This window comes from Ornithorhynchus anatinus, chromosome 10 (assembly GCF_004115215.2).
Source record: "Ornithorhynchus anatinus isolate Pmale09 chromosome 10, mOrnAna1.pri.v4, whole genome shotgun sequence".
NCBI classification, from domain to species: domain Eukaryota; kingdom Metazoa; phylum Chordata; class Mammalia; order Monotremata; family Ornithorhynchidae; genus Ornithorhynchus; species Ornithorhynchus anatinus.
The window spans coordinates 8,366,512-8,394,490 of NC_041737.1; the positions used below are offsets into that span (position 1 = coordinate 8,366,512).

General features: G+C 48.4%; 2 protein-coding genes across 2 annotated transcripts in view; both read left to right on the plus strand.

Moving 5' to 3' along the window:
* The first annotated feature begins 7,427 nt into the window (after positions 1-7,427).
* EREG (epiregulin) lies at positions 7,428-27,936 on the plus strand. The gene is made up of 5 exons (XM_029072786.1): positions 7,428-7,513; positions 21,918-22,007; positions 23,200-23,320; positions 24,458-24,607; positions 25,479-27,936. Exons 1-5 carry the CDS (start codon positions 7,468-7,470, stop codon positions 25,567-25,569), a joined length of 498 nt encoding a protein of 165 aa, XP_028928619.1. The 5' UTR covers positions 7,428-7,467; the 3' UTR covers positions 25,570-27,936.
* The window catches only part of AREG (amphiregulin), a 46,050-nt gene continuing 44,112 nt past the window's right edge, over positions 26,042-27,979 (plus strand). The window contains exons 1-2 of the mRNA XM_029073701.2: positions 26,042-26,144; positions 26,244-26,374. Of these exons, the coding sequence (XP_028929534.1) occupies positions 26,042-26,144; positions 26,244-26,374 (234 nt within the window). The remainder of the gene's footprint in view (positions 26,145-26,243; positions 26,375-27,979) is intronic.

A 27,979-nucleotide genomic window follows, 5' to 3' on the forward strand; every position in this document is an offset into this window, starting at 1 on the left:
GTGGAAACGGAGGTCAAAATGGCTTTTGCGCAGTGAAACCCCATTAATGGGAGGCAAGGAAGGAGACTTGAGTTAGCCTAATGCTTCCAGTCAGATTCACCACCTCCTCTCAGTCCAACTGTAGCTAACATATCCCCCATAGCTAAACAAATACTACGATTATTATTATTATTATTATTATTATTATTATTAACCCTCACTCACATTCCTGGGCACATTGAGCACCCAAAAAGACTGACTTGTGTAGAATGGTGTCACTCGTGGTCTGGTAGCCAAATTCCCTAGAGGATGCCAGGCTTGTTTTGTTTTTTAATGGATTTGCTACATGCTTATTATGTGCCAGGCACTGAACTAAGGACTGGGATAGGTACGAGCTAATCAGGTTGGAAACACATGGGACTCACAGTCTTTATCCTCATTTTCCAGATGAGGGAACTGAGGTTCAGATAACTTCAGTGCCTTGCCCTAGGTCACACAGCAGACAAGACGGGATTAGAATCCAGATCCTTCTGACTCCCAGACCCACTCTCTATCCACTAGGCTATGCTGCTTCTCTTAGAGGGAGGCTGAGAGAGAACATGATTCATTCGTTTTTTTCACTCACTCAACAGTCTTTATTTTTATCGATCAATCAATCGTATTTACTGACTGCTTACTCTGTGGAGAGCACTGTTTAAAGTGTTTAGGAGAGTACAGTAAACAGAATTGGGAGGCACATTCCCTGCCTACAGTTAGCTTACAATCTAGTGAGTACCTAATGTGTGCAAAGCACTGTATGAAGTTTCAGAGAACATTCATTCAAGGACCTTGCAATTTAATGGGGGGATCAGACAGACACAAGCTGCATACGCACGATCTCATATATACGTTAAGAGCAATAGGAAATACACAGCCCAACTGGTAAAAGCAAAAATGTTCAGTACGGCAACATACATAAAAGTGGAAAGGGTAGCTGTTGGGATGCCATGACCAGAGACAGTGAGAATTAGCTGTTTTAATATCTGTTTCTCCCCGTAGACTGTAAGCTCCTTGTGGGCAAGGATTTCATCTACTTATTCTACTGTATTAGACTCTCCCCAATGCTTTGTGCCGTAAGAGAGAAGCAGCATAACCTAGTGGAAAGGGCCTGGGGCCTGGGAGACGGAAGGACCTGGGTTCTAATCCCAGCTCCGCCACTCGGCTGCTGTGTGATTTCAGGCAAGACACTTCCCTTCTCAGGGCCACAGTTCCCTTATCTGTAAAATGGGTTTTACGTCTGTGTGCCCCATGCGGATACCAATATCATTATTATTATTCTTACAGTGCTCTCTGCATACAGTAAGTGCTCAATAAATACAACTGATTGATGCCTCCTGGAGAATGTTTTCAGGAGGGAATTGAAGATGGGGAGATCTGTGGTCTGGCGGGTCAGAAGTTTAGGAAGATTTAAGAATGCAAACTTGGGGGGAGATAGGTAAAGAAAGAAGATAGATGAGGAGGAAAGAAAACTGGCTGACCAGTGGTCAGCAGTATCTGCTTCCTGGGGAGAGAAATGAATCGGTCAATGGAAGATTTTGAGGAGGGGAATGATGCATTTGGAATGGCATCTTAGGACAAAGGTTTAGATCATCAAGTGTAGAATAAAGAGGCTGGAGGCAGGGAGGTCAGGGAGGAGTCTGATGCAATAGGCTAGATGGGAGATGAGGAGAGCTGGAGCCAGCTGCAGTGACTGTAAAAGGGTGGAGGGAAAAGAGTAGATCTGGGAAACATTGTGGAGAGGAATCCAGCAGGATTTAGGGAAACGCTGAAGGTGAAAGGTTAAAGAGAAGAGAAAGGATAAAAATGAGACTACGAAAGGGATGATGCAGGGGTTGTCAACTGCAATGGAAAAGTAAGAAGGAGGAGGAGGAAGATGGGAAGGAGACAGAGAAAGAGGAGGACAAAATGCAGGAGGAGGACGAGGAGGAAAAAGAGGACGTGAAAGAAGGGGAAGAAGCAGAGGAAAGGGTGAAGGAAAGATGAGGAGCTCAGCTTTAGCCATGTTGAGTCTTAAGTGCTGGGAGGACATCCACGTGGAGGTGTCTTAGAGGAAAGAGGTGAGACTGCAGAGCAAGCGAGAAGTCAGGGCTGTCGAGGTGGTGGATGAAACGGTGGGAGCAGAACTGCTCTCTGAGAGAGCCAGGGGAGAGCATGAAGAGTAGAGACCCCAGAACAGTCTTGTGGGATGCCCACATTTGGATATGAGATGTGGAAGAGCCAGTGAAGGAGGTAAGGTCAGAGAAGTAGGAAGAGAACCAGGCGAATACCACGTAGGCAAAACCAAGGTCAGATAGTGGAGAAGCGGCCTGGCTTAGTGGATAGAGCCCGGGCCTGGGAGTCAGAAGGTCATAGGTTCTAATCCCGGCTTTGCCACTTATCTACTGTGTGACCTTAGGCGAGCCACTTCACTTCTCGGTGACTCAGTTACCTCATCTGTAAAATGGGGATTGAGACTGTGAGTCCCACGTGGGACAGGGACTGTGTCCAACCCAATTTGCTTGTAACCACCCCAGCGCTTAGTACAGTGCCTGGCACATAGTAAGCGCTTAACAAATACCACTATTATTGTTATTTCTCCTCTGAAGTTTACAAAATCATGAAGGAGGAGCCCGGCAACACAGAACCGTGGACCAAATTCCATCCCACCCCTAGGACAAAGGCCACCTATTAAAGCTGAAAAGTGGCGGATTCAAAACAAATGAAAGGAAACACTTCTTCACCCACCAGATTAGCTTCCACAGGAATCTGGCATCCATTGTTGTTCAGTGAACAACAAGAAACTCAGTTGTGAAACTTTGGGACCAAAGCTTGCATGGGGAGTTAATTTTAGGACTAGTGGTTTGCTCAGAGCCACTCTCTCTCTTAGGCCTGCCAGACCTGATCCCCCTGGGACCTGCTGTTTAGCCCGTGGTGAAAGTCATGTGTGGTCGGGTTAGCCAGCTACAGGCAGGACCAGAGCTAGAATCTAGCTAATCAAAATAATCATGATGGGATTTAAGTCCTTACTACGTTCTAAGCACTGGGATACTTACAAGCTCGTCGGGTGGGACAGTCCCTGTCCCACGAGGGGTTCTCGATCTTAATCCCCACGTTACAGACGAGGCAGCTGAGGCAAAGAGAAGTTAGGTGACTCATCCAAGGTCAGAAAGCAGACAAGTGGTGGAGGGGGGATTAGAACCCAGGTCCTCCTGATTCTCAGGCGCGCGCTCTATCCACTAGGCCACAGCACTACCCTTCCCACCAGACCAGCACAGGGCTCAACGGTGAATTTCAGTAGTAGAGAAGCAGTGTGGCTCAGTGGAAAGAGTCTGGGCTTGGGTGTCAGAGGTCATGGGTTCGAATCCCGACTCTGCCGCTTGTCAGCTGTGTGACTTTGGGCAAATCACTTAACTTCTCTGTGCCTCAGTTACCTCGTCTGTAAAATGGGGAAGAAAACTGTGAGCCCCATGTGGGACAATCTGATCACCTTGTATCCCCCCAGCGCTTAGAACGGTGCTTTGCACATAGTAAGCACTTAACAAATACCACCGTTATTATTATTATTATTAGCTTCATGAGGAGTTTGAATAAATTCATGGATGGAAGGTCCATAGTGGATTATTAGAGGGGAAGTCAGGGATTTAAAAGCGAAAGTTAGTTTCGTCCATTACAAGGACGATGACGACAACCAGCAAACTGTTCCACCAAGCATTCTGGTGCCATTATTGACGACAGAATATTTTTATGGTATAATGTTAAGCGCTCACTACATGCCAGGCACTGTCCTAAACACTGGGTGGATATAAGGTAATCAGGTCAGACTCGGTCCACGTCCCACAGGGATCTCACAGTCTTAATCCCCATTTTACAGATGAGGTAACTGAGGCACAGAAAAGTTAACTGACTCGCTCATGGTCATACAGTGGACAAATGGTAGAGTCGGAATTAGAACCCAGGTCCTTCTGTCAGGCCTGCGCTCTATCCACAAGACCGTGCTGCTTCTCTAGAATTTATTTCATTTAATTAATTGATTAATCCATCTATTTATTTATATAAATGTCTGTGTCCCCCTCTAGACTGTGAGTTCACTGTGGGCAGGGAATGTGTCTGATGTTACACTGTACTCTCCCACGCGCTCAGCACAGTGCTTTGCACACAGTAAGTGCTCAGTAAATATGATAATAATTATTAATAACAATAAAAGAATTCCAGACTGCGTGGACCACTGGACTGACCCCAGTAATTATGTCACTCAAGACCTGATGGCCATAGACACGATGACTCTGGTGATTATTATTATTATCCTGAGGACCAATTGGCCCTAACATGAGTAGGGGCTGACGGGGAGGGAGGGAGATATGACCAAGTTCAGACCCTTTAAAATCACTGCTGTGATGAAGATCAGGACAACTAACAATAATTTTTTAACTGCCCCTATAACTTTTCTCATTCAAGGACCCGTACGTTCATTCAATCATTCAATCGTATCTATTGAGTGCTTACCATGTGCAAAGCACTGTACTAACGTTGATTGTCTGTTGATCCTTAAACGTGCATCTCTCCACCGCCGGCGATAGTTATGTGGGCATCTACAGTCCTAGAAGAACCAGTTCCTAAATGGCAGTCCTGGGGTTCAGGATCGAAAGCCAGGATTTCTAACAATAAACTCCCACGATTCCCCTATTAATACTGGGGGCGAACTGAAGGCTGACTAAGAAACAGCTTTGAAATATTTTCCTAGTATTAAGTGCTTAGTAGGTTTTAATTATTCCCCAGAATGATCAAGTTCAATTGTCTGGGTGAAGTGGACTGAACACCTTGCGTGCCGACATCGCTGTCTACGTCACAGAAGCCAATCCCAAGTTGGCCTGAAAGAGGAAGAAGCCAAGAAATAAACTGAGCCTGGACAATAGCAACGTCTCTGGATCCAACAGACCTGTCTTGCCTGCTTGGGCCTGAAACAAAAATCACAGGGCTGGCTCAAACGGATCACAGTAATGACAACTTGGATTTCTATAGCAATTTTAACTTTCTAAAGCATTTGCACATCGGAGATCTCATTTTATCCACCCAATATCCCTGAGGAGCTGGGAAGACCTGATAGCATTATCTCCATTTTATAGATAAGGAAGCTGCCGCTCAGGGAGGTTAAGTAATTTTCTCAAGATCACTTGGCGGGCCAGAACCCAGGTCTCCTGACACTTTCCTCAAAACCCCGCTATTTCCCACAGTGGAAAGACCAGAACAGATTTCAGGCTGAGAGTTCCTAAACTCTCCCTTTTTTCACCCTTTCAAAGCACCCAAGAGAAGTCATTCCGAGGCTCATAATAACAGCAACACCAATAATCTTCGTTGTTAAGCACTTACTATTTGCCAACCACTGTATTGAGCACAGGGGTAGATAACCGGGTCCCACATGGGGATCACAGTCTAAGTAGGAAGAAGAACAGGTACTGAATTCCCCTTTTCCAGATGAGGAAACCGAGGCCCAGAGAAGGGAAGTGACTTGGTCACCCAGCAGACTTGGCAGCGTCAGGATTTAGAACCAGGTCCTTCTGATTCCCAGGTTGGTGTTCTTTCCACCAGGCCACGCGGCTTCCCTTTTCTCCTTCCGCGGCCACCGGACCCGCCGGGGGCGGACTACTGGACAGACCTGACTCATCATCAGCCGGGATTGAGCCAGGACAGGTGCCCGGCGAGAGACGGGGCGGGGGTGGCCACTGCTGCCCGTGCCAGGGCCCCCAAACCCTGGGGAGGCAGAAAGGAATCAGGTCACTGGGAGGAAGGGGGCACCCCACCTAGCCGAGCTCGGCCAGGGGGCCAACCTGGGGGAAAACCCAGTACAGTGCCTGGCACATAGTAAGCGCTTAACAAATACCATCATTATTATTATTAGGGTGTCCGGGCTCCGCCTCGTCCCAGGCTCCTCGGGAAAGGGCGGGGGTGGCGGCTGGCATCCCATAAAGGTGTGTGCATGTGTGTGTATGTGGTTTTTCTGGGGGGGGGGTGTAGAGTGGGGGAGGGAAGGACGGAATCCGGGGTGGGGGAAGGAGAGGAAAGAGATGAAATTCAGGGAGGGGGAGCCTGGGGGTAAGGAGTGGCAGGGCAGGAGGAAAGGGTGCTGTCCAAGGGGAGATAGGGCGGGAGGAATGAGGTGGGGAGGGGGCCGGGTGGGAGGATAGCTAGCATCCCTTAAAGGGGGGGGCAGAATCCAGGGGCGGTAGATAATAATAATAATAATGATGATATTTGTTAAGTGCTTAGGCCCTGAGAAATCCAGAGCCAGGATTGGGGGGGTGAGGAGCGGTGGGGGCTGATGAGGGAAAGGGAGGGGTGCTGTACTGGGGTTTTTTTGGGGGGGTGCTGGAATTTAGGAGTGGCAGGTTGGGGGGAGCGGGGAGGGGAGAGAACAGGGTGAGGGAGTGGCTAGCATCCCATAAAGAGGAGGGACTGGTTGGTGGGGGGGGGGAATCCAGGGGTGGTAGATAATAATAATAGTAATGGTATTCGTTCAGCACTTACTATATGCCAAGCACTGTGAAATCCTGAGATGGGATGGGGAGGTGGGGAGGAGTGCCACTTGCCGGCTGTGTGACTGTGGGCAAGTCACTTAACTTCTCTGTGCCTCAGTTCCCTCATCTGTAAAATGGGGATTAAGACTGTGAGCCCCACGTGGGACAACCTGATTCCCCTATGTCTACCCCAGCGCTTAGAACAGTGCTCGGCACATAGTAAGCGCTTAACAAATACCAACATTATTGATGGGGGCTGATGGGGGAAGGGGAGGGGTGCTTTTTGGGGGGGGTCCTGGAATTAAGGAGTGGCAGGGGTGGGCAGAGGGGAGGAGGGGGCTGGGTAGAAGGGAAGGCTGTTGGGGAGGGGGGGTTGGAAGGAGGGGGGAATGAGGAGGGGAGAGGGCTGGGCGAGGGGGTGGCTAGGGACCTGTAAAGAGGGGGGACCGGAAAGGGGGGGAATCCAGGGGCGGAAGATAAGAATTATTAGTAATGGTAATAATAGTAATGGTATTCGTTCAGCACTTACTATGTGCCAAGCACTGTGAAATCCAGAGATGGGCTGGGGAGGTGGGAAGGAGTGGTGGGGGCTGGTGGGGAAAGGGGAGGGGTGCTTTTTTTTGGGGGGGGGAGGTGTTCTGGGATCAAGGAGTGGCAGGGGTGGACAGAGAAGGGGATGGGGCTGGGTAGGAGGGAAGGGTGTTGTCTAAGGGGAGGTTTCTTGGGGGGGGGGGGAACGGGGAGGGGAGTGGGTGGGCGAGAGGATGGCCAGCATCCGGTAGAAGGGGGAGGGGGGTCGGGGAGGGAGGAGAAGAGGGAACCGGGGAGCCAAAGTCCTGCCACCGGGCCTGGGCCCCGCCTCCCGCGCGTTATAAAAGGGGAGGCCCCGGCCCCGTTGGCCTCGCCAGGCCCGACGCCCGGACGGGACGGGACGGGACGGGACGGGACAGCGACCACCATGCGGAGCCTCCTGGACCCCAACGCCCTCCTGCTGCTCTGCTGCGGTAAGAGGGACCCCCGGCCCCTGGGGGACAGGGAGGGTCAAGGGCCGGCGCCGCAGGACTGGCCACTGGCCGCTGGCCAGGGGGGCCGCCCACACCCTCGGATCCCCAGATGTCCACACCCGGCCCCCTCTGACCCCCAACCGCTCTCCGAGACCCCACCAGTCAGACCCCAGGCCAGCCCACATTCTCAGAACGTAATAATAATGGTGGTATTTGCTAAGCACTTACTATCTGCAAAGCACTGTGCTAAGCGCTGGGGGGATACAAGGCGATCAGGTTGTCCCACATGGGGCTCACGGTCTTAATCCCCATTTTACAGATGAGGTCACTGAGGCACAGAGAAATGAGGTGACTTGCCCAAAGTCAAGCCTCCCCCATAAGGTCCCCCCAGGGCATCCCCCCTTTGTCAGCTGTGTGACCTTGGGCAAGCCACTTAATATCTCTGTGCCTCAGTGACCTCATCTGTAAAATGGGGATTAAGACTGTGAGCCCCGTGTGGGTTAACCTGATTACCTTGCATCTACCCCAGCTCTAGGAACAGTGCTTGGCACACAGTAAGCGCTTAACAAATGCCATAATTATTATTATCATTATTATCGCAGATTCCCAGAACATCTCCAGCCCCCCCCCCCGAAAAAATCCCACAGGTCAGACCCCAGGACATCCCAGATTCCCATAACATCTCCAGGCCTATCTCCCCCCCTCCCCCAGAGCCCCCACAAGTCAGACCCCAGGGCATCCCAGATTCCCAGAACATCTCCAGGACTATCTCCTCCCCTCCCAAGATCCCACAAGTCACACCCCAGGGCATCCCAGATTCCCAGAACATCTCCAAGCCTACTACCCCCCCGCCCGCCCCTTCCCCCTTCCCCAGATCTTAGCATCTCTAGGACCCCCCCCAAACCCTCAAGACCCACACATCAGATCCCCAGTCCCCAACGTCTCCAGACCCCCCTATATCAGACCGCAGCCCCCTCAGATCCCCTTACTCCAACATCTCCAGGACCCCCAAACCCCAACACCCCACACGTCAGACCCCTGGGCTCCCCAGAATCCCCAGGCCCCCAGACACCCCACCTCATAAACCTTTATGATCATTGGTTTCGTTCAGTTTCTTTGCTAGGAAGGGGAAACTTTTCTATTGATTAGTTCAAAGCTCTTTTTAATTGATGAAAATGATTTTTCGTGATCATTTAGTCCTTCCACTTCTACCGCCGGGCAGCCACGTGTGCTCTCTAGCTGGAGAGGGGGGAAAATCACGTTCTCTTCTGTTGGTAGGTCGGGCAGGGGGGACAACTAGCAAACTAGCCAAGGAGCCCCTCTCTGAGCCCTGTTCATCCTGAGCCCCTTCCCCCTCGCCCCTCCAGGTCCACTTCTCCAGGCCTGATGGGCTTAAAGTGACCCCCCAAGTTCTCCCCTCACCCCAAAGTCCAGAGGCAGGATCCAGATGTTCGAGGCGGGAACTGGGTCTCGGCGCATAGTAAAAGCGCATAACAAATACCATAATTATTAGTATCCAGATCGGGAGGGAGAACAGTAAGGAACCTGACTTCCTGCTACATTTTGGATCAGCCTAAAGCGTGCAGATACACAAAACTCCCCCTGGGGAAAAATAGGAATCAATAAGGATTAAAAAATTGTCTGCCGACCCATTTCGAGCAAGGATTTTTCTCGGTGAGGGAACCTACTTAATATTTCCCTTGCTTTCCTCCGAAATCCCTGTAATTTTCATAAGGCACGTGGATTTGGGCATCTGTCTGGACATTGACGACATAGGAATTACCTTGTTACTGTGTACTGGTGTGTGGTTTTCTTGTTGTCCTGAAAGTGCTTAACCACCTTATTGCATTACTTAATTATAGTTCACCTGTCTCATTTGCTACCCAGCCCTTTTCCAAATGAGCTAGGTCAGTTTCTGTTTTCCCAGTTTGGGTATGCATTTCCAAGCCATTGGGAAGTTGCTGTTTGAAACCCAGTTCTTTATCTGGAAATTCCATTCAATGCCCCACAATCTGATTTTCTAAAGCCATTTAGCAACAGGTGGGGTCACCTGCCTCCCGCACTAGTGCTTCTGTTATGATAATGATGGCATTCATGAAGTGCAAACTATGTGTCAAGCACTGTTCTGTGCGCACGCACCGGGTTAAAGAGCAGATAAGACTCGGGTCCCTGACGCACATAGAGGTCACAGTCTTTAAGGGAAGGAGAACAGGAATTTTATCCCTGTTTTATAGATGAAGAAAGTGAGATAGAGAAACAAGGTGGAAGCAGCGGGGCTGAGCCCGTGGCCACTTGCCAGCCTTGTGACCTTAAGCAAGTCACTTAACTTCTCCACGTCTCAGTCCCCTCATCTGTAAAATGGGGATTCAATAGCCGTTCTCCCTTCTACTTAGAGCGTGATCCCCATGTGAAACCAGATTATTTTGTATCTACCCCATGATTTAGTACAGGTCCTGACATATAGTAAGCGGTTGACAAATATCACAATTATTAGTACTAAGTGACTTTTCCAAGATCGCACAGCAGACAAATGACTGAGCCAGTTAGAACCAGATCACCTAATCCCAGTCCCGTATTGTACCGTATCAAGAGAGCTAATTTTTCCTTAAGCAACCTATGAGAGAGTCTAATTTGCATAGGTTAACGCCCTCCCGGTAGTGTTACAACGTTTAGGACAGTGCTTGACACATAGTAAGCCCTTAAAAAATGCCATAAAACAAAAAGACAAACGATAGTATTTATTAAGCCCTTACTGTGTTCAGAACACCATACTAAGCGCTGGGAGAAAATACACAAGTGGGAATTAAACTCGGTTCCGAATTATCAAAGTGCTTGTTATCGGTGGAGAAGCACAAAACCAGTGTGCTTAAGCCGCCTTAGAGAATTCGTGACCAAGGTGAATTAGGGGCCTCAGATCTTTTTTTGTACCTCAGCCCACCTCAGTCCACAGGTCAGGCCCAAAATGAGAAACTAAAGACCCGGATAACTCCTGCTAATTCACTGGCCGCATAGCGGGTTGGTTTTTTCCAAGCCTGGTGAATATTTCTCAGTCCACAGGTCAGGCCCAAAATGAAAAACTAAAGACCCAGATAACTCCCGCTAATTCACTGGCTGCATAGCGGGTTGGTTTCTTCCAAGCCGGGTGAATATTTCTCAGAGAAGTGACTTTGTTCAGCAGCTCCAGGGTTGGGAGACTTGGGTCTAAATGGTGTATGGAATTTAAATGGTGTATGGAATTTAACCCCTAGAATGCGCCTCGGACATTGATTCCACCAGAAGGACCCAAAGCAGTCTAGGTCCAAGGAGGGATTTAGGTCTCTGGATGAGGGGGTGAATTTCCCCCTCTAGATTGTAAACTCACTGTGGGCAGGGGATGTGTCTTCCAACTCTGTTATAGGATACTCTCCCAAACAATAATAATAATGGTATTTGTTCAATGCTTACTATGTGCCAGGCACTGTCCTAAGCGCTGGGGCGGGTACAAGCAAATGAAGTCGGATGCAATCCCTATCTCATGGAGCTCACACTCTCTGTCCCCATTTTACAGATGAGGTCACTGAGACCCAGAGAAGAAAAGTAACATACCAAGGTCCCGCAACAGACAAGTGGTGGAGCCAGGATTAGAACACAGGACCTGCTGACTCCCAGGCCCAGGCTCTATCCACTAGGCCAAGTGCTCAATACAGTGGTCTGCCCAAAGCAGGTGCTCAATAAATACCATTGATTGATTGATTCCCACTGGAATTAGGATCTGGGCCAGTGTGACATTGGCCAGGGATGATCCAACAGAACCAGCAGGGATTTCCTAAAATAGGAAAAGCATGTATGCTTCCCACTGGGACAATGGGCTTTCCTCTGATTTTCTTCAAAGACTAGCTTGGTTCGCCGACCAGTTTGGGTGACACACCCCAGGTCGAAAACAAGATGATGACATAGCTCTTGCTCTCCTCTGGATTTTTGACCTCAGTGCCGCCAGTCTTGCTGCTCCTGAGTTGGCTCTGGGGCACACTGCCAAAGGCTCCCAATGTTTCCGTTTCAGGAAACAATCCAGGGCAGAGTTTGCGCCTGTGTTTTCTTGGAAAGGGCCACAGAGGGAGCAGTTGGCGGCCATCCTGTACTTAGGGGAGAGAAGCAGTGCGGCTTAAGAGCAATGGCCTGGAAGTCGGGAGATCTGGACTCCGATGCCGGCTCGGACCTTTTCCCAGCTGGGTGACCTTGGGGGGAGTCACTGAACTTCTCTGGGCCTCTGTTTCCTCATCTAAGAAATGGATTCAATACCTAGTCTCCCTGCCTGTTTGACTGTGGGCCCCGTGAGGGACTGGATCTGACCTGATTATCTTGTATCTATAATAATAATAGTAGTAATGATAATAAAAAGAATAATGTGGTATTTATTAAGTGCTTTCTCTGTGCCAGGCACTGTGCTAAGCACTGGGGTAGTTACAAGATAAGCAGGTTGGACATAGTCCCTGTCCCACTTGAGGATCACAGACTTAATGGCCATTTTACAGATGCAGGAACTGAGGCCCAGAGAAGTGAAGTGACTTCTCCAAGAACACACAGCAGACAAGTGACGAACTTGGGACTAGAACCTAGAACTCCCAGGCCCGGGCTGTCTCTACTAGGCCACGCAGCTATTAACTAACACAGCGCTTAGTACAGGCCGCAAAGAGTCGAGGAACATGAGTCTGGCACTTAGTACAGTGCCCGGCACCTGGTAAGCACTTAAGAAATACCATAATTATTATTATTATTTTGAGTGCCAAGAGCGACCCTGCAGCAGACGCCCTCCAGACTCCAGTTTCCTCATCAGTCATCATCATTGGTGTTTATTGAGTGCTTACTTTGTGCAGAGCATTTGGAACAGTAATAATAATAATGATATTTGTTAAGCACTTACTAGGTACAAGGCACTGGACTAAGCATTGTGGTGAATACAAGCAAATCGGGTTGGACACGATCCCAGTCCCTCATGGGGCTCACAGTCTCAATCCCCATTTTACAGATGAAGTAACTGAGACGCGGAGAAGTGAAGTGACTTGCCCAAGATTCCACAACGGACAGGTGGTGGAGCCAAAATTAGAATTCAGGTCCTTCAGACTCCCAGGCCGGTGCTCTGTCCATTAGGCCACCCTGCTTTTCGGTCGATGGTATTTATTGAGCCCCCGTTTTGGGCAGAGACCTGCACTAAGCAGTCAGGAGAGAGTGAGAAGATAGGATCTCTGTCCTCAAGGAACCAGGCTGTGAAGGGTTTATAGATCATTCGGACTTTATGTCCAAACTCTTGCTGGGATGGCTCCGCGGCTTCTTGGAACCTGATTGCTTTTTAGATCAGACTCTGAAACCCCGTAGATTCCTGCACTGTTCTGTCAGCATGCTTAGGCAAGCGTGTTTTTTGTTCCCCAAAGGATCCAGAGGGCAAACCTTCCATTTCCTCCCTTGAATAGCTTTCTGTGAACGGTGAAGATGGAAACCCCTTCTAATAGCGATAGTGCCAAGCACTTTGGTAGATACAGTATAAGCAGATTAGATGTACGTCTTCCCTGTGCCGTGTGGGGCTCACAATTCAAAGGGGAGGAGGAAACCAGGTATCTTATCCCCATTTTACAGATGAAGAAACTGAGACCCAGAAAAGTGAAAAGACTTGCCCAGGGTCACCCAGGAGGCAAGTGGTCGAGCCGACATTAGAACCCAGGTCTCGTATCTCCTCGGTCCTGTGCCTTTTCCACTAGAGTTGCTCGATTGATCGATCGATTAATGGCCCATGAGGCTTATCCGAAAATCTTCTAATAATCACCCCACTGCAGCGCTAGACAGTTGAAAGTCAAACGGGTTTCTGGGCTGTGTTTGACAGAACCGCGTCGGAATAAAAAGCAGGAAATTGAAGCACATGAACCCCAGTCCCAGCTACAAGAAGTTGGGGCCAGCTGGGATCTCACCGAGCTTAGCCCGGTGCTTGACACATAGTAAACATTTTAATATAAGCGTCACGATCTTTAAATGATCACTGCCTGCTGAAACAGCAGGGAGGCAGGCTGCTTCAGCCAAACAGACGGACGCCACTGAGTCGTGGGTTCACTGACCCGTGAGGTGCCTGCCATCGAATTCCCAGGAAAATGGTCCTCTCCTTTCCTGATCTGGGGATGTCCGAGGTTCAGAAGTGGCACCAAGTCCCGACTCTGGAGTGTATCCCATTTGAGCAGAACCTGAACGATCTGGACGTGAACAGCCATCTTCACGCCAGTCAAATGATAAGCGAGTGACCCCGGGAACGCCAATCGGGTCATTCCATCGGGGGCAACGGACAGTGTCCCCGTGCCAAGATGCCCAGGGAGAGACATCAGGGCATCCGAAGGGCTGACCCGATCGTGCCAAACTCTCCTTAGTTGAAATGAGTCAGCCAGCTAATCAGCTATCGATATTTACCGAACACTTAGTCGGCGCAGAGCACCGGACGAAGTGCTTGGGAGAATACGAGACGTGATTCCTGACCTCTGGCAGCTTCACACGCAGCCGTGAGGGGAGACAGATGTTAAGATAGATTACAGGTAGGAGGAAGGGAGGGTAAAAATATGGAGGAGGGAGGGGCAAGAAGGAGAAACAGCATGGCCTAGTGGATAGAGCACGGATCTGGGAGTCAGAAGGACCTGGGTTCTAAACCCAGATCCACCACATTATTATTATTAATCGTATTTATTGAGCGCTTATCTGTGCAAAGCACTGTACCAAACGTTTGGCAGAGTACAATATAGTATCAAACACGTTCCCTGCCCACAACGAGCTCACAGCCTAGAGGGGGAGACAGATATTAATATAAATAAATAGATAAATTACAGATATATACAGATATACACATGTGCCGCGGGAAGGGGAGAGAGGGTGAATGAAGGAGCAAGTATGAGAGGCGCAGAAGGGAGTGGAAGGAGAGGAGGGCTCAGTCAGGGAAGGCTTCGTGGAGGAGTTGTGCCTTCAATGAGGCTTTGAAGTGGGAGAGAGCAATTATCCGTCTGATATGAGGAGGGAGGATGGGGCCGGAGGGAGGATGTGGGCGAGAGGTCAGTGGTGAGATAGACAAGATCGAGGTAGAGTGAGAAGGTTGGCACCAGAGGAACGAAGTGTGCGGGCTGGGTTGTAGTAGGAGAGAAGTGAGATGAGATAGGAGGGGGCAAAGCGGTTAAGTTCTTTAAAGCCGACGGTGAGGAGTTTTTGCTTGATGCGGAGGTGGGTGGACAACCCCTGGAGTTTCTTGAGGAGTGGGGAAACATGGCCTGAACGTTTTCGAAGGAAAATGGTCCGGGCAGCGGAATGGAGTATGGACTGGAGGGGAAAGAGACGGGAGGCAGGGAGGTCAGCAAGGAGGCTGATAGAATAATCAAGGCAGGATGAGATAAGCGCTTGAATTAGATAAGTGCTTGCGCTTGTCTGACGTTGAGCCGGTCATTTCACTTCTCAGTTTCCTCATCTGTAAAATGGAGATTGAGACCGTGAGCCCTATGAGGGACAGGGACTGTGGCCAACCCGATTAGCTTTTAGCTATCCCAGCGTCGAGTAGAGTCTCTGACACATAGTAAGTGCTTAACAAATGTACCGTTATCATTATTATTGCTAATTATTCCATGTATTTTGTCCTCACTACGTCCTTAGCGCTGCGGTTGTTACAAGGTCTTCAGGTCGGACACAATCCCTGTCTCCTGTGGGACTCACCCATCGATCCTAACCCCATTTTGCAGAGGAGGAAACTGAGACTCAGGTCATCCCTTAGGCCAGTGGTAGAGCTGAGACTAGATTACAACTCCTTGTTCCAAGATCTTTCCGATCGATCGATGGATCGATCAGTCGCTCATATCCCCTCTGGATTGTAAAGTTGTTGTGGGCAAGGAAAACTCTGTTATATTGTTAGATTGTACTTTCCCAAGCGCTTAGTGTAGTGCTCTGCACACAGTAAGCACTAGATAAATACAGCTGATTGATTGGTATTTATTGAGCGCTTACTATGTGCAGAGCACTGAACTAACCACTTGGTAGAGTTCAACAGAGAGTTAGTAGACACTTTCCCTGCCCGTGATGAGCTGACAGTCGAGAGAGGAAGCTTAACCATCCTGCTTATTAATAATAATATTGGTGAATTCTGCTACTGCTTAATGAAAGCAGGAGACATTTTGTCAGGAATAAGGGAGAGCAATTTGACTATCAGGAAGATAGTCGAACTCCCTGTGGGCCGGGTTTGTGACTAGCAGCCCTGTTGTAGTATTGTTCTTTCCCAAGTTCTTAGTAGAGTGTTCAGCACATAGTAGGTGCTCAATAGATACCGTCGATTGAGTGGATAACACACAGCAAGGAGTTATTTAGGGCAATCGGTGAGTCTGCAAACCCCCTTTCCCCTGATCTTTCAAGAAAGGATAGACATCCGTCTATCTTGGAGGGGTTAGGCGTTTATCTGCCCAGAGGCAGGGGGCTGGACCAGATGACCTCTCCATTCATTCAGTTGTATTTATAGAGCGCTTACTGTGTACTGTACTGAGCGCTTGGGAGATTACAATATAATAATAAACAGACACATTCCCTGCCCACAATGAGCTTACAGTTTAGAGGGGAAGTGCTAAAGAAGATATAGGATGATCACATCAGCCCCAGCCCCAAACTCACACAGAGCTCACAGTCCAAGGAGGAAGGAGAGCAGGTATTGAATCCCCATTTTACAGATGAGGTGACTGAGGCACAGAGAAGTTTATTAAGCCCTTACTACATGCCGGGCACCATACTAAGCGCTGGGCACTGTACTGTACGGAAGCAGAGTGGCTTAGTGTAAAGAGCACGGGCTTGGGAATCAGAGGCCATGGGTTCTAATCCTGGCCCCGCCACTTGTCAGCTGAGTGACTTTGGGTAAGTCACTGAACTGCCCTGTGCCTCAGTTACCTCATCTGTAAAATGGGAAATAAGACCGTAAGCCCCACGTGGGACAACCTGATAACATTCTATCTACCCCAGGCTTAGAACGGTGCTTGGCACATAGTAAGCGCTTAACAAATGCCATCATCATTATTATTATTATTACCGAGCACTATGCCTATGACAAAAAAGATTTTGTTCTAGCATGCCCACGGCAGTTTGAGCCGGGCTAGCAGAAGAGGATTTGCTTTTCGTACAGAGACAGAAAATTATGAATTCTGAAAATTCTGAAATGGGCAAATCAGGACACTTTCGGATAGCAAAGCTTAATGAAAAGGAAAGAAGAAGCTATTTAGGAAGTTGCCCACCCTCCATTACACACCCATGACCTAAATGTGCAGACTCCCCAACCCCAGCTTCAAGAGTCCAGGGGAAAAGTCTAAAATTATAGATTACTTCCTGGGAAAGACAGTTGTTTGGGTGGCTAAACAGTTCACAAACCAGGTAGCGTGTGGTCACGGCCAAAATACTTGCAAATAATATTGATAGCAATGATAAAAATATTGACATGCTTATTATATGCCAAGCACTGTACTACTGGGATAGATAGAGGATAATCAGGTCTCAGATGGGGCTCCCAGCCTAAGAAGGAGGGTGAACACTTACTGAACCCCCATTTCGCAGATGAGGAAGCACAGAGAAGTAAATAATAAGAATGATTTTGGTATTTGTTAAGCGCTTACTGTGTGCCAAGCACTTTTCTAAGCACTGGGGTAGATCCAAGGTAATTAGGTTGTCCCACGGCGGGCTCCCAGTCTTCAGCCCCATTTTACAGATGGGGAAACTGAGGCCCAGAGAAGTGAAGTGGCTTGGCCAAGGTCACAGAGCAGACAAGCGGAGGAGCCGGGATCAGAACCCACGTCCTCTGACTCCCAAGCCCGTACTCTTTCCTCTAGGCCACACTGCTTCCAAACTCTAATTTATGACCAGTTCAGCAGGGCTAACCGAGGCTGATGATTCATCCGGACAGAGAGCTGTTCAGTCCTGAATACTTTGAGGGATTAAATTAGGCTAATGAGGCTCGCCTTCTCTTTCAAGACATCTCTGGACTATTCTTCCCAGAGAGTAACTTTTGTCCTCAAAACCCCCAGCTCCAGACCCAAGCGGCATCTTCTAAACCTGTCGCCGTACTGCTGATTGGTCTTCGTACCTTGAATTTGAAGAGCACTTTTCTTTTTCCGATTAATAATAATGGCATTGCCAAACTCCGTTCCAAGCACTGGGGTAGATGCAAGCTTATCGGTTTGGACACAGTCCCTGTCCCACGGGGTCTTCACAGTCTTGGAAGAAGGGAATGCAACTTAATCCCCCATTTTTACAGATGAGGAAACGAACACAGAGAGATGAACTGAGTTGCCGAGGGTCGCACGGCAGGCGAGCGCGAGAGGCGGGATTAGAACCCAGGTCCTCCGACTCCCAGGCCTACCCTCTTTCCACTAACCAGTGCCTCTCCCCATTTCCACCTTGGCACTCGGATTTGTCTCTTTTATTTGCCCCACCCTCCGCCCCACACCAGTTATGTCCGTATCCACAGTTTATTTCGATATTCCCTCTAAGCTCTCTGAGGGCAGGGGATGCGTCTACCAAATCTGTGATATTGTACTCTCCCAAGAGCTCAGTACAGTGGTCTGCACACAGTAAGCGCTCAATAAATACCAGCGATCGATTGGTTGATTGATTGAGAGCCCATCTGTCAGACTCCCAGCCCAGCGGACTTTGCACTCAGACCCTTGATGGTGCCGAGAGGTACAAGAAAACGGAAGTCTTATCGCATCGGGCAATCCCCTCCCTCAGTCTGTCCGTGCGCTGTGGGGATCGTCCCCTCCCTTTGGTCCACACTGCCCCCGGGCTCTCTCTCACCCGCTCCACAGGCCGGCCCTCCTACCTTCCCTGCCCCCCGTGTCCTCTTCAGGCCCACGCGAGGGAGTTGGTTCAGCCCTGACTCAGAGGAAGGAGGTGATTTCAGCCCCGTGAGTCACCCGCGCTGCTTCCTGTAGCACCTGGATTCTCCACCCCCCTCGCCGGAAAAACCATGCCGGGGCTTGGCCCCCTTGAGATACGTCCAACGACAAGCTCACCTCTGTCCCTCTCAGGGTCCCTGGGCAGCTTCGGTTCCCTAATTCCCACCGGGTATTGAGGAAGAAAATGAGTTGGGCAAGAAAGGCGGTGAAATGGCTAATGTTAAAATGCGGCTTTGCCTGTCCCACCCTCCATTTCGGTTCCTGAGCTTGGACTCCCGGTGTGAGTCCAGCCTGCCTGCGATTCTGCCTTACCCAGAATTTCACCTCCGGAGCCGTAATTTTCCATCTCCGTCTCCAGGGAAAGCGATAATCCCGAGACGGGGTTGGAAGTTCGTAGAAAACAGGAGAAGTATGGTTCACTGGCCGGTTCTGTCCTTGGAGGCTGTGGTGGGGTGGGGTTTTGAGGTGGCAGAAACCCTGTTGGTCACCGGGCTGATCTTGGGGAGGGGAGGCCCCTCCAGAGGCAAGGAGAGCCTGATCTCGCTGCGGCGGCCGTGGCGACACACCCCACTGAACATTCTGGAATTCATCGAACCGGAGAGTTCACCTGTGGCCTGAATGAGTGGGAACCAAGTTTCTGACTATAAAAGGTCAACAGCAATCACACCGGCATGCATACAACTTTCACATACAACACACTCACACACACAACACACTCTTATACCTCACACCGGCCCCCCGCCCCTTAATAATAATAATAATGTTGGTATTTGTTAAGCGCTTACTATGTGCCGAGCACTGTTCTAAGCGCTGGGGTAGACACAGGGGAATCAGGTTGTCCCACGTGGGGCTCACAGTCTTAATCCCCATTTTACAGATGAGGTAACTGAGGCACCGAGAAGTTAAGTGACTTGCCCAAAGTCACACAGCTGACAAGTGGTAGAGCCGGGGTTCGAACCCATGACCTCTGACTCCAAAGCCCGTGCTCTTTCCAGTGAGCCACGCGAAAGGTTACACATGCGATATTAGGGAAGCATCGTGGCCACATGGAAAGAGTCCGAGCCTGGAAGTCAGAGGACCTGGGTTCTAATACCGACTTTGACACCGGCCTGCTGGGTGATTTTGAGCAAATCGCTTAACTTCTCTGTGCCTCAGTTTCCTCATCATAAAATGGGGATTAAATCCTACCCCTTCCTACTTAAACTGCGAGTCCAGCGTGGGACGGAGACTATATCCGACCTCATTATCTTTTATCTACCCCAGCATTTAGTTAGCCCGTCACTGGTCAGGGATTGCTGCACATAGTAAGCGCTCAATAAACCCTATTGAATGAATACAGTACTTGGCACATAGAAAATGCTGAACAAGGACCATTAAAAAAAAAATCACACCAACATCCCACACTGATGCATCACACGCCCCCACACCCCTCACACACACACACACTCCCACAAAATACACAAATAAACAGCAGGGGTTTGGTTCTGCTTTCAGAAAAGGAAAAGAAAGTAGGTAGACTATTTTGCTGGTCTTTTTGGAATTCTGGTATTTTAGAAAGATTCCAGGGAATATTCCTCAGAGTTTCTAATCATTGTGGGGGTTTGGGGTTGGGGAGCGACAGGGGGGAGGGGTAGAATCAACCAACTGTTGTAAGTCTTCCTCTTAAGAAAGCATTAAAGAGTCGGAAGCTGAGGCGGGGAGTGGATTCTTAGCCAGTGGAATTATTCTTGCAAATGGAAACATCTTTCCCACAAACTGGCTTGGAGGAGAACCCCTTTTACCAATTTTAATCATTCATCTACACAGAATCAGCCATTTTTGCTGATTCTCTTTAACCGCCCTCTAAGGTGAGCTCCATTCTCGGCCAACCTCCACCCTTCAAATCTCCGCTCTCTTAGTCAAAGCACATTGTCTTCGAGAAGCTTCCAGAAACAACCTCTCAAGAGCAGATGGGCAACAGTTAGCTCATTCCTAACTATGCTGTGGTTCTGCCTTCATCTCCCATTCACAGTGGACCTAAAAAAAAAAAATAGAGAGAGAACGCAATACCTAGATATCCTCGAGGCAGAGGGATGATCAAACTAGGCCCTTTTGCGCCTGTTTGACATCAAATTATTATACTCAGATGGCAACTAAGAGAACTTCAGTCGTTGGGGTAGAGAGATGATCACACCTTGGCACATAGTAAGCGCTTAACAAATACCATCGTTATTATCTGAATTATCTATTATCATCATTGGTATCTGAAAATCTTTGGCCCTTTCTAGCACCAAATTTATGACTTTCCCTCCTCTGTGTGATCGTAAAATACTGTAGGAAAGCCAGAAGAGGGCACTATGTTAAAACGTAAGGGCAGTGGAAGACTGGAATAATAGGATTATTAATGGTAATAAGTTTAATAGTAGTAATAGCAGCTTATTAGTAGTAATAGATCCCTCTCAGGGTCACACCTGGAGAGTTTTCAGTCCTCTACCGGTCTCGGCTACGGGAGGGAGAGTCGAGCAGAGGCCTGTCCCTTCCATTCCTAGCTCGGGCAGCGGCTAGCGAGCGGCGGGCCGTCGGCTACAAGTGGGCAGGGAGCGTGTCTACCAACTCTCTTGCCCAAGCGTTTAATGCAGGGTTCTACACATAGTAAGCACGCACTGAATGCCACTGTTGAGGATGATGATGGTAATGGTATTTTCTGAGCAAATACTACATGCATGTTTTAGGAGTTTAGAAATTAGAACAGAAGCATGAGACACATTGCCCGCACTCTTTTCCGCCACCTTTTATGCGGGCTCCTCTTTGGTGGTGTGAATGTCGAGTGTGGACTCTGAAAAGATTCAGCCGCGCGATTAGTTTGACATCCAGAGCTGAGGAAAGCGCAAAATCCACTCCCTCCGGAGAAGATGCTTGCCATGGCTGATCATCTCTTTATCGTTTTCCTGCATCAGCGTGGGGATATATTTCACCTCAGTGAATGGACTTTATGAACAAGGTAGTAGTGTAATAATCAGCCAGAAAGTATTCTAACCATCTAATCTGGTCGATTTAGCCAAAGGAATTGGTTTTCTATTGATCAAACTGCGATAGAATCCATTCTAGTGGATAGAGCACAGGCCTGGGAGTCAGACGGACCTGAGTTCTAATCCCAGCTTCGCCACTTGTCTGCTGTGTGACCTTGGGCAAGTCACTTCATTTCTCTTCGCCTCAGTTACCTCAACTGTAAAATGGGGATTTAGACTGTGAGTCCCATGGGGGATAGGGACTGTGTCCAACCAGATGAGCCTGTGGGCAGGGACTGTCTCTCTTCATTGCTGAACTGTACTTTCTGAGTGCTTAGTACAGTGCTCTGCACACGGTAAGCGCTCAATAAATGCGATTGAATGAATGAATTAATTACTTCGCTTGGCTCTTTCCCAGTATTTAGAAGAGTGCTTGACACATAGAAAATGCTTAACAAATACTATCGTCATCATCTTTTTTCCCTCCTCCCTCTTCTCCCTCAACAGGCTTTCATCTCGTTCAAGCCATGCCGAATTCCACGGTGATGCCTCCGTGTAATTCCAGTGAACCGGCCAACAACTGCACTACGTCTTTAGGTAAAACCAGCTCCTCTGACCCGCTTCTGACATTAAGACTTTTTGCAGAGGGAAGAGAAATGCCAAGTGTCTACGAACCTGAAGTAGTATCTCTTTAGGAAATGAAAGGATTTTTCCCATCTAAAACAAAGGAAGAGAAAAGGCCTTGTGAGCGAAACAAACCCGGGCTTGAGTAGAGCAGGCAGTGGTATTTATTGAGCGCTCACTGCGGGCAAGGCACCGTATTAAGCATTTACTGAATTGGAGACCTTTTGGGTAGAGGGAAAGCAGGATGATAAATGATACACGAGCACGGGCTCGGGAGTCAGAGGTCGTGGGTTCTAATTCTGGATCCTCCACTTGTCGGCTAAGTGACTTTGGGCAAGCCAGTTAACTTCTCTGTGCCTCAGTGACCTCATCTAGAAAACGGGAATTAAGACTGTGAGCCCCACGTGGGCCAATCGATCACCTTGTATCTACCCCAGCGCTTAGAACAGTGCTTGGCACACAGTAAGCGCTTAACAAATACCATTATTATTATTGAAGCCAGGGATTAAAGAAAACCTCCTTGAGCTCTGGTAGTCATGGATAAACTGATTGAAATGGAGGGCCCGGGCCTCAGAGTAATTGAACTACCGATACTAATAATAACTGTGGTATTTGTTGAGCAGTGCCATGCACTGCAATAAATACAGGATAATCCAGTGGCACGCAGTTCCTATCCCACTTGGGCTCACGGTCTAGGTAGAAAGGAGCTTCCCTTATGTTTTGGGAGCGTGCCTCCCAACTGCTTAGTACAGTGCTCTGCACCTAGTAAGCCTTCAATAAATACGATTGATTGACTGAGGGCGGACCGGACTGTAATCCCCATTTTACAGATGCAGAAACTGAGGCCCAGAGGAGCTAAGGGACTTGTCCAAGGTCAGCCAGCAGGCCAGTGGCAGAGCGGGGATCAGGGTCCAGGTCCTCTGACTCCCAAATCCAGTCCTTTTTTACCCCTAGGCCACGCTGCTTCCCCCGCTAATGATGTATCCGGAGGGCATTAGGGGATCTTTAATGATTAGAAGAGCTTCTCCCCAATCTACCCTAGGAAGAGAGAGGGATAAAGTATTCAGGTACAGGTAAAGGAACTGTGGAAAGGAGAGGAGGTGCTTAGGGCAGACAAGAGGCTCGAAAGACTCTGACTGAACGGTAATTCTCCTTCTCTCTCCAGCCCCAACAGACAGCCCAAGGGTGGCTCAAGTGGTGAGAACCAGCTGCATGGCGGATATGCAAGGCTACTGTTTCCACGGAGAGTGCATTTTTTTGGTGGATATGAACGAAAGCTCCTGCCAGTAAGATAAAAAAGATTAATCATCTGTGCTTATTCACCCTCCCCCAACCCCGACCCCTAGACTCTGAACCCTGCATGGGACAGGAGCTGTGTCCCAACTGATCATCTTCTGTCCACCTCAGCGCTCAGTACAGTGTGCTTGGCACCCAGTAAGCACTTAACAAATATTATTACTATTATCTTGGGCAAGTCACTTAACTACTCTGTGCTTCAGAGCCCTCTTTTGACTGTGAGGCTCATCTGGAATAGGGACTGTGTCTGATCTGATTCCCTTGTGTCGCCCAAAGTACTTCACACATAGTAAGCACTTAACAAATACCATGTTTCTTCTTTCTGTCTGATGGACCCATTAGACAGCTAGTCCACAGCTGACTCTAGTGGATAGAGCCCAGGCTTGGGAGTAAGGAGGACCTGGGTTCTAATCCCTGCTCTGCCACTTGTCTGCTGTGTCATTTGGAGAAGCAGCGTGGCTCAGTGGAAAGAGCCCGGGCTTTGGAGTCAGGGCTCATGAGTTGGAATCCCAGCTCTGCCACTTGTCGGCTGTGTGACTGTGGGCAAGTCACTTCACTTCTCTGGGCCTCAGTTCCCTCATCTGTAAAATGGGGATTAAGACTGTGAGCCCCACGTGGGACAACCTGATTCCCCTATGTCTACCCCAGCGCTTAGAACAGTGCTCGGCACATAGTAAGCGCTTAACAAATACCAACATTATTATTTGGGGCAAGTCGGTTCACTTCTCTGGGCTTTAGCTCCCTCATCTGCAAAATGGAGATGATGATTATTAACAATAATAGCGATGATAATAATTGTGGTATCTGTACAGCGCTTATTGCTATGTGCAGAGCACTGTACTGAGTGCTTGGAAAGTACAGTTCAGAAACAAATAGAGACAATCCCTACGCAACAACGGGCTCACAGTCAAGGGATTGGACACAGTCCCTGTCCCATGGCCTAGAGGAAAGTTTATAGGCCTTGGGGTCAGAGGATATGGGTTCTAATCCCAGCTCCGCCATTGTCCACTGTGACCTTGGGCAAGCCTCTTATTATTGGAGCGCATTCCCGGTTCTGTCATCCCCATCCTTCTGAAACGTGTCGTGCCGTCACCGCAGCTAATGAAGGAATTCTCTTTGGTTTTTAGGTGTGAACTGGGCTACACGGGGAAACGCTGTGAACACGCGACCCTCACTGTCCAGCAGCCCCTAGGCAAGGAGTACCTGGCCCTGACCATTCTCCTCATCCTCTTCTTCCTGGCCTCCATCGCCGGAGCCTTGTATTACTTCTGCAGATGGTGAGCTGCGATTCCCCCTCGTTAGTTGATTTCCTTGAACCCCAGGAAAAGCGATAACGGGGCTTTCCGGGCAAGAGTGGGAAATGGTGTAGCCTAGTGGATATCTATAATTTATTTACTCTATCTGTAATTTATTGATATTAATGGCTGCCTCTCTAGACTGTAAGCTTGTTGCCGGCAGGGAATATGCCGTTAGATTGTACTCTCCCAAGTGTTTAGTCCAGTGCTCCGCGAGCAGTAAGTGTTCCATAAATACAGTTGACTGGATAATGTACAGGCCTGGGAGTCAGAAGGACCTGGATTCTAATCTCGGCTCCGCCACTTGTGTGCTGGGAGACCTTGGACAGTCGCTTCCTTCATTCAATCCAATCGTATTTATTATTTCAGTTCTCTGGACCTCAGTTATCGCATCTGTAAAATAGGGATTAATCAATCAATCAGTGGTATTCATTGAGCTCTTACTGTGTGCACAGCACTGTTTTAAGTGCTTGGGAGAGTACAATACAAGCGCTCTATCCGCCACACACCATGCTGCAGTAGAAGTCACGGTGGCATTTACTTAGTACCTTCTGCTATTATCTCGTATGCATGCCAGGGCTTCAAACAGTGCCCGGCACATAGTAAGTGCTTAACAAATACCACAATTATTATTATTAGGAATCCTCGGGCCGATTGTCCACTGTTCGTTAGGGAGTCCAAGGTAGCCCTGAGTCTTCCCACCCCCAGGCAGACCCCCAGACCCCCAGACGTGGTGGTGTTTAATCCACCGAACATGTTTAAACCACCTAGTCAGTGCTGTAGTTCAGCAGAGCTGAGTCCACTGGCAGCTTGGCCTTTTAATTACAGTGTTAAACCTTCCATCCCTTTCCAGGTATCAAAACCGAAAAGTCAAGAAACCAAGCAAACATTACAAACAAGTGACCACAAGGGACAATCAGAACCCAGCATTGATCCAAGTATGAACAGCACCACAGAGGAAAAAGGCGAGGCCACCGGGAGCCTTCTTATTTAATATTAATGTTCTTATCTTAATAATATTTATGTCCAGAGCCAAACAACTCAGGTCAACCAAACGTTGTTTTTTTAAGATGCCCTGGGAAGAGGATTGTTTTATTTTCATTTATTTTGTTACTGTTTTGTATTTGTCGGAATCACTATTTTGTAAAGTGCACAAAATGATATTTCATATATAAAGACCACTTTTTTTTTTCCAGTGAGATAGGCAGTTTCTTAAGCAAGAGGCTTCTTAAATAGCAGGACAGATTGTGAGCCCACCCGGCAGGGATTGAACTGTTTTCTCTGTCTAGTTCCAAGTCTTGGGGCTTCCGATACGTTCACAGGTGATCACGTGTTTGACTGTCATGTGTTGTCTAATCCCATGTTATTTATGCAGTAACTGCACCTAGGGGGTGGGAGGGAATCGAGTATCAGGAGATGGAGTCAACTGGGACATTGGAAAATCTGCTGTGCTACCCACCCCAGGACTCAGCTGCTTCAGATTTGAAATCCAAATGGACCAGACCCCTGCTGCGGAGCGGCCCTGCTGAATAAATCCATCCTCTCCCAGAAGGAACTTTACGTTATTCACTTCAACCTTTCACCCTCTTTTTAAAGCTCGCGGTATTTCCGTCACCAGCCGGTTCTCAGTGGCCCGTGAAGGTGGCGGAAGATCAGTCGATTGAACCTTGCTGCGATATCAAGAACACTGATAACGAGAGGCCAGATTCTAAAGTTCTTTTTCTGGAAAAGCAGAACTCTGACATACCTGTAGCTAGGGCTTAGGTGATTGAACCCGGTTTAAACTCCTCGTTGAACTGTCACAGTATCTCTTAAGAGGGCAGTCAGGGTTGACTGCGGAGAGGGTTTATCTTTTGAAGAAGAAGAAGAAGAAGAAGGGGGATGGTCAACGGCTGTGGGACTGGCTCATCAGGCTCCGGATCCTGACTTCGTTTTTCTCGCCTGCGAGAGAAGACCGTTGCGCTGCTTGGTCCAGTAGTTAGCGAGTCTGGGGACCGAGGAATGTATATTTATGTTAATTTTGGCTCATCCTTCATTTTCCCAATCCACTGGGGCAAACCCTGGCCCTCAGAACCTGGCCTGCCAAACCTCGATGGGGAACAAGGGAATGGAGATGGCCAGAATTCGTCTGAACCCTAGTTTGATCTTGGTGAAGACTGACTGCTCCACACTACCCGAGACGGCTTGCATTTGTAAAGAAACAGTCTTCGTGGAGTCTCCGGATCCTAAAGGGGAAGGCATTTTACAAAATTCAATTAGTTTGAACCCTGTCGAAAGGGAAAAAAAACCAGTCATTTTCCCAACTCTTGGTCCCGTTGAAGATTAATGTTCTTTTCTACCCACAGTTGTTGGGGGGTAGAACCACTTAATCATTATTTGGTGGCTTTTCTTTGGAGCTTCAGCAGTTGAAATCGGACCTTAATGAAGTATGGGAACCAGGAGGAATTTCAAAAGTGAGGCCAGAGTTGCCGAGTCCTCTGTTCGAAAGGACTATTTTTAACCCACTTAAATCGTTATTTGGTGGGTTTTTTTTTGGAGCTTCAGAAGTTAAAGTTGGACCTTAATGAAGTGTGGGAACCAGGAGAGATTTCTAAATTGAAGCCATGTTGTTGAGCCCTCTGTTCAAAAAGAACAGTTCTAACCCACAGAGGGTATCACTGTGAAATCCACCTGATGATTATTACTCTTATTATTATCATAGTGGCCAATTGAAGAGGGGTTTTCCTTTCCTGAAAAGGTTCAATTCTCCCCTCTGGTGTGCCCCAAGAGCTCCTCGTGAACAGCACCCATAGCCAATGGATAGCAGCGAGGCGTAGAGGATAGATTATTGGTCTAGGAGTCAGAAAGTCACGAGTTCTAATTCTGGCTCCGGATTAGAATCCTGAACCATTCACGTTCTTCCCAAAGGTCCCCTTGTGTCAAAAGCTTTTCTCCTATTCTGCAGGAAGAGTTGGGGTAGCCGGATTTCTCCTTATTCTCTTCCCTTTCCTTGAATTCTACTATTGCACTTTGTAAAAAAAAATTCTGTAAGGCATTCAGGATACAGATTGTATTGAAGATGCTATGGAACATAAGTTGTATTGTATGCAATTTGAAGTTATCTATGATATAATAGATTTTAAGAAACTACTGAATTGTATCAATTTGTTTATGTTCTCAGTATCAGCTTTCATAGCAGGGTAACTTAAGATATCGACGGGGACGATGAAGACTTTGCAAAATGCTGTTTGTTTTTATTTATATTGGGGGACCAAAAAAAACTGTATTGTCAAACAAGAAATCTGCATTAAACACTTTGCGTATAAAACCTCCGCTGGCCCAAGTTTTCTGTGTTGCTACGTATTCGGTCTCGCC

What these genes read in the sequence shown, in the direction of transcription:
- EREG (XM_029072786.1), top strand. Translation starts at nt 7,468, where the DNA reads ATGCGGAGCCTCCTGGACCCCAACGCCCTCCTGCTGCTCTGCTGCG. An exon ending in CCTCCTGCTGCTCTGCTGCG is followed by an intron (nt 7,514 to 21,917) that starts GTAAGAGGGACC and finishes CTCCCTCAACAG; the next exon opens with GCTTTCATCTCGTTCAAGCC. An exon ending in ATGAACGAAAGCTCCTGCCA is followed by an intron (nt 23,321 to 24,457) that starts GTAAGATAAAAA and finishes TTTGGTTTTTAG; the next exon opens with GTGTGAACTGGGCTACACGG.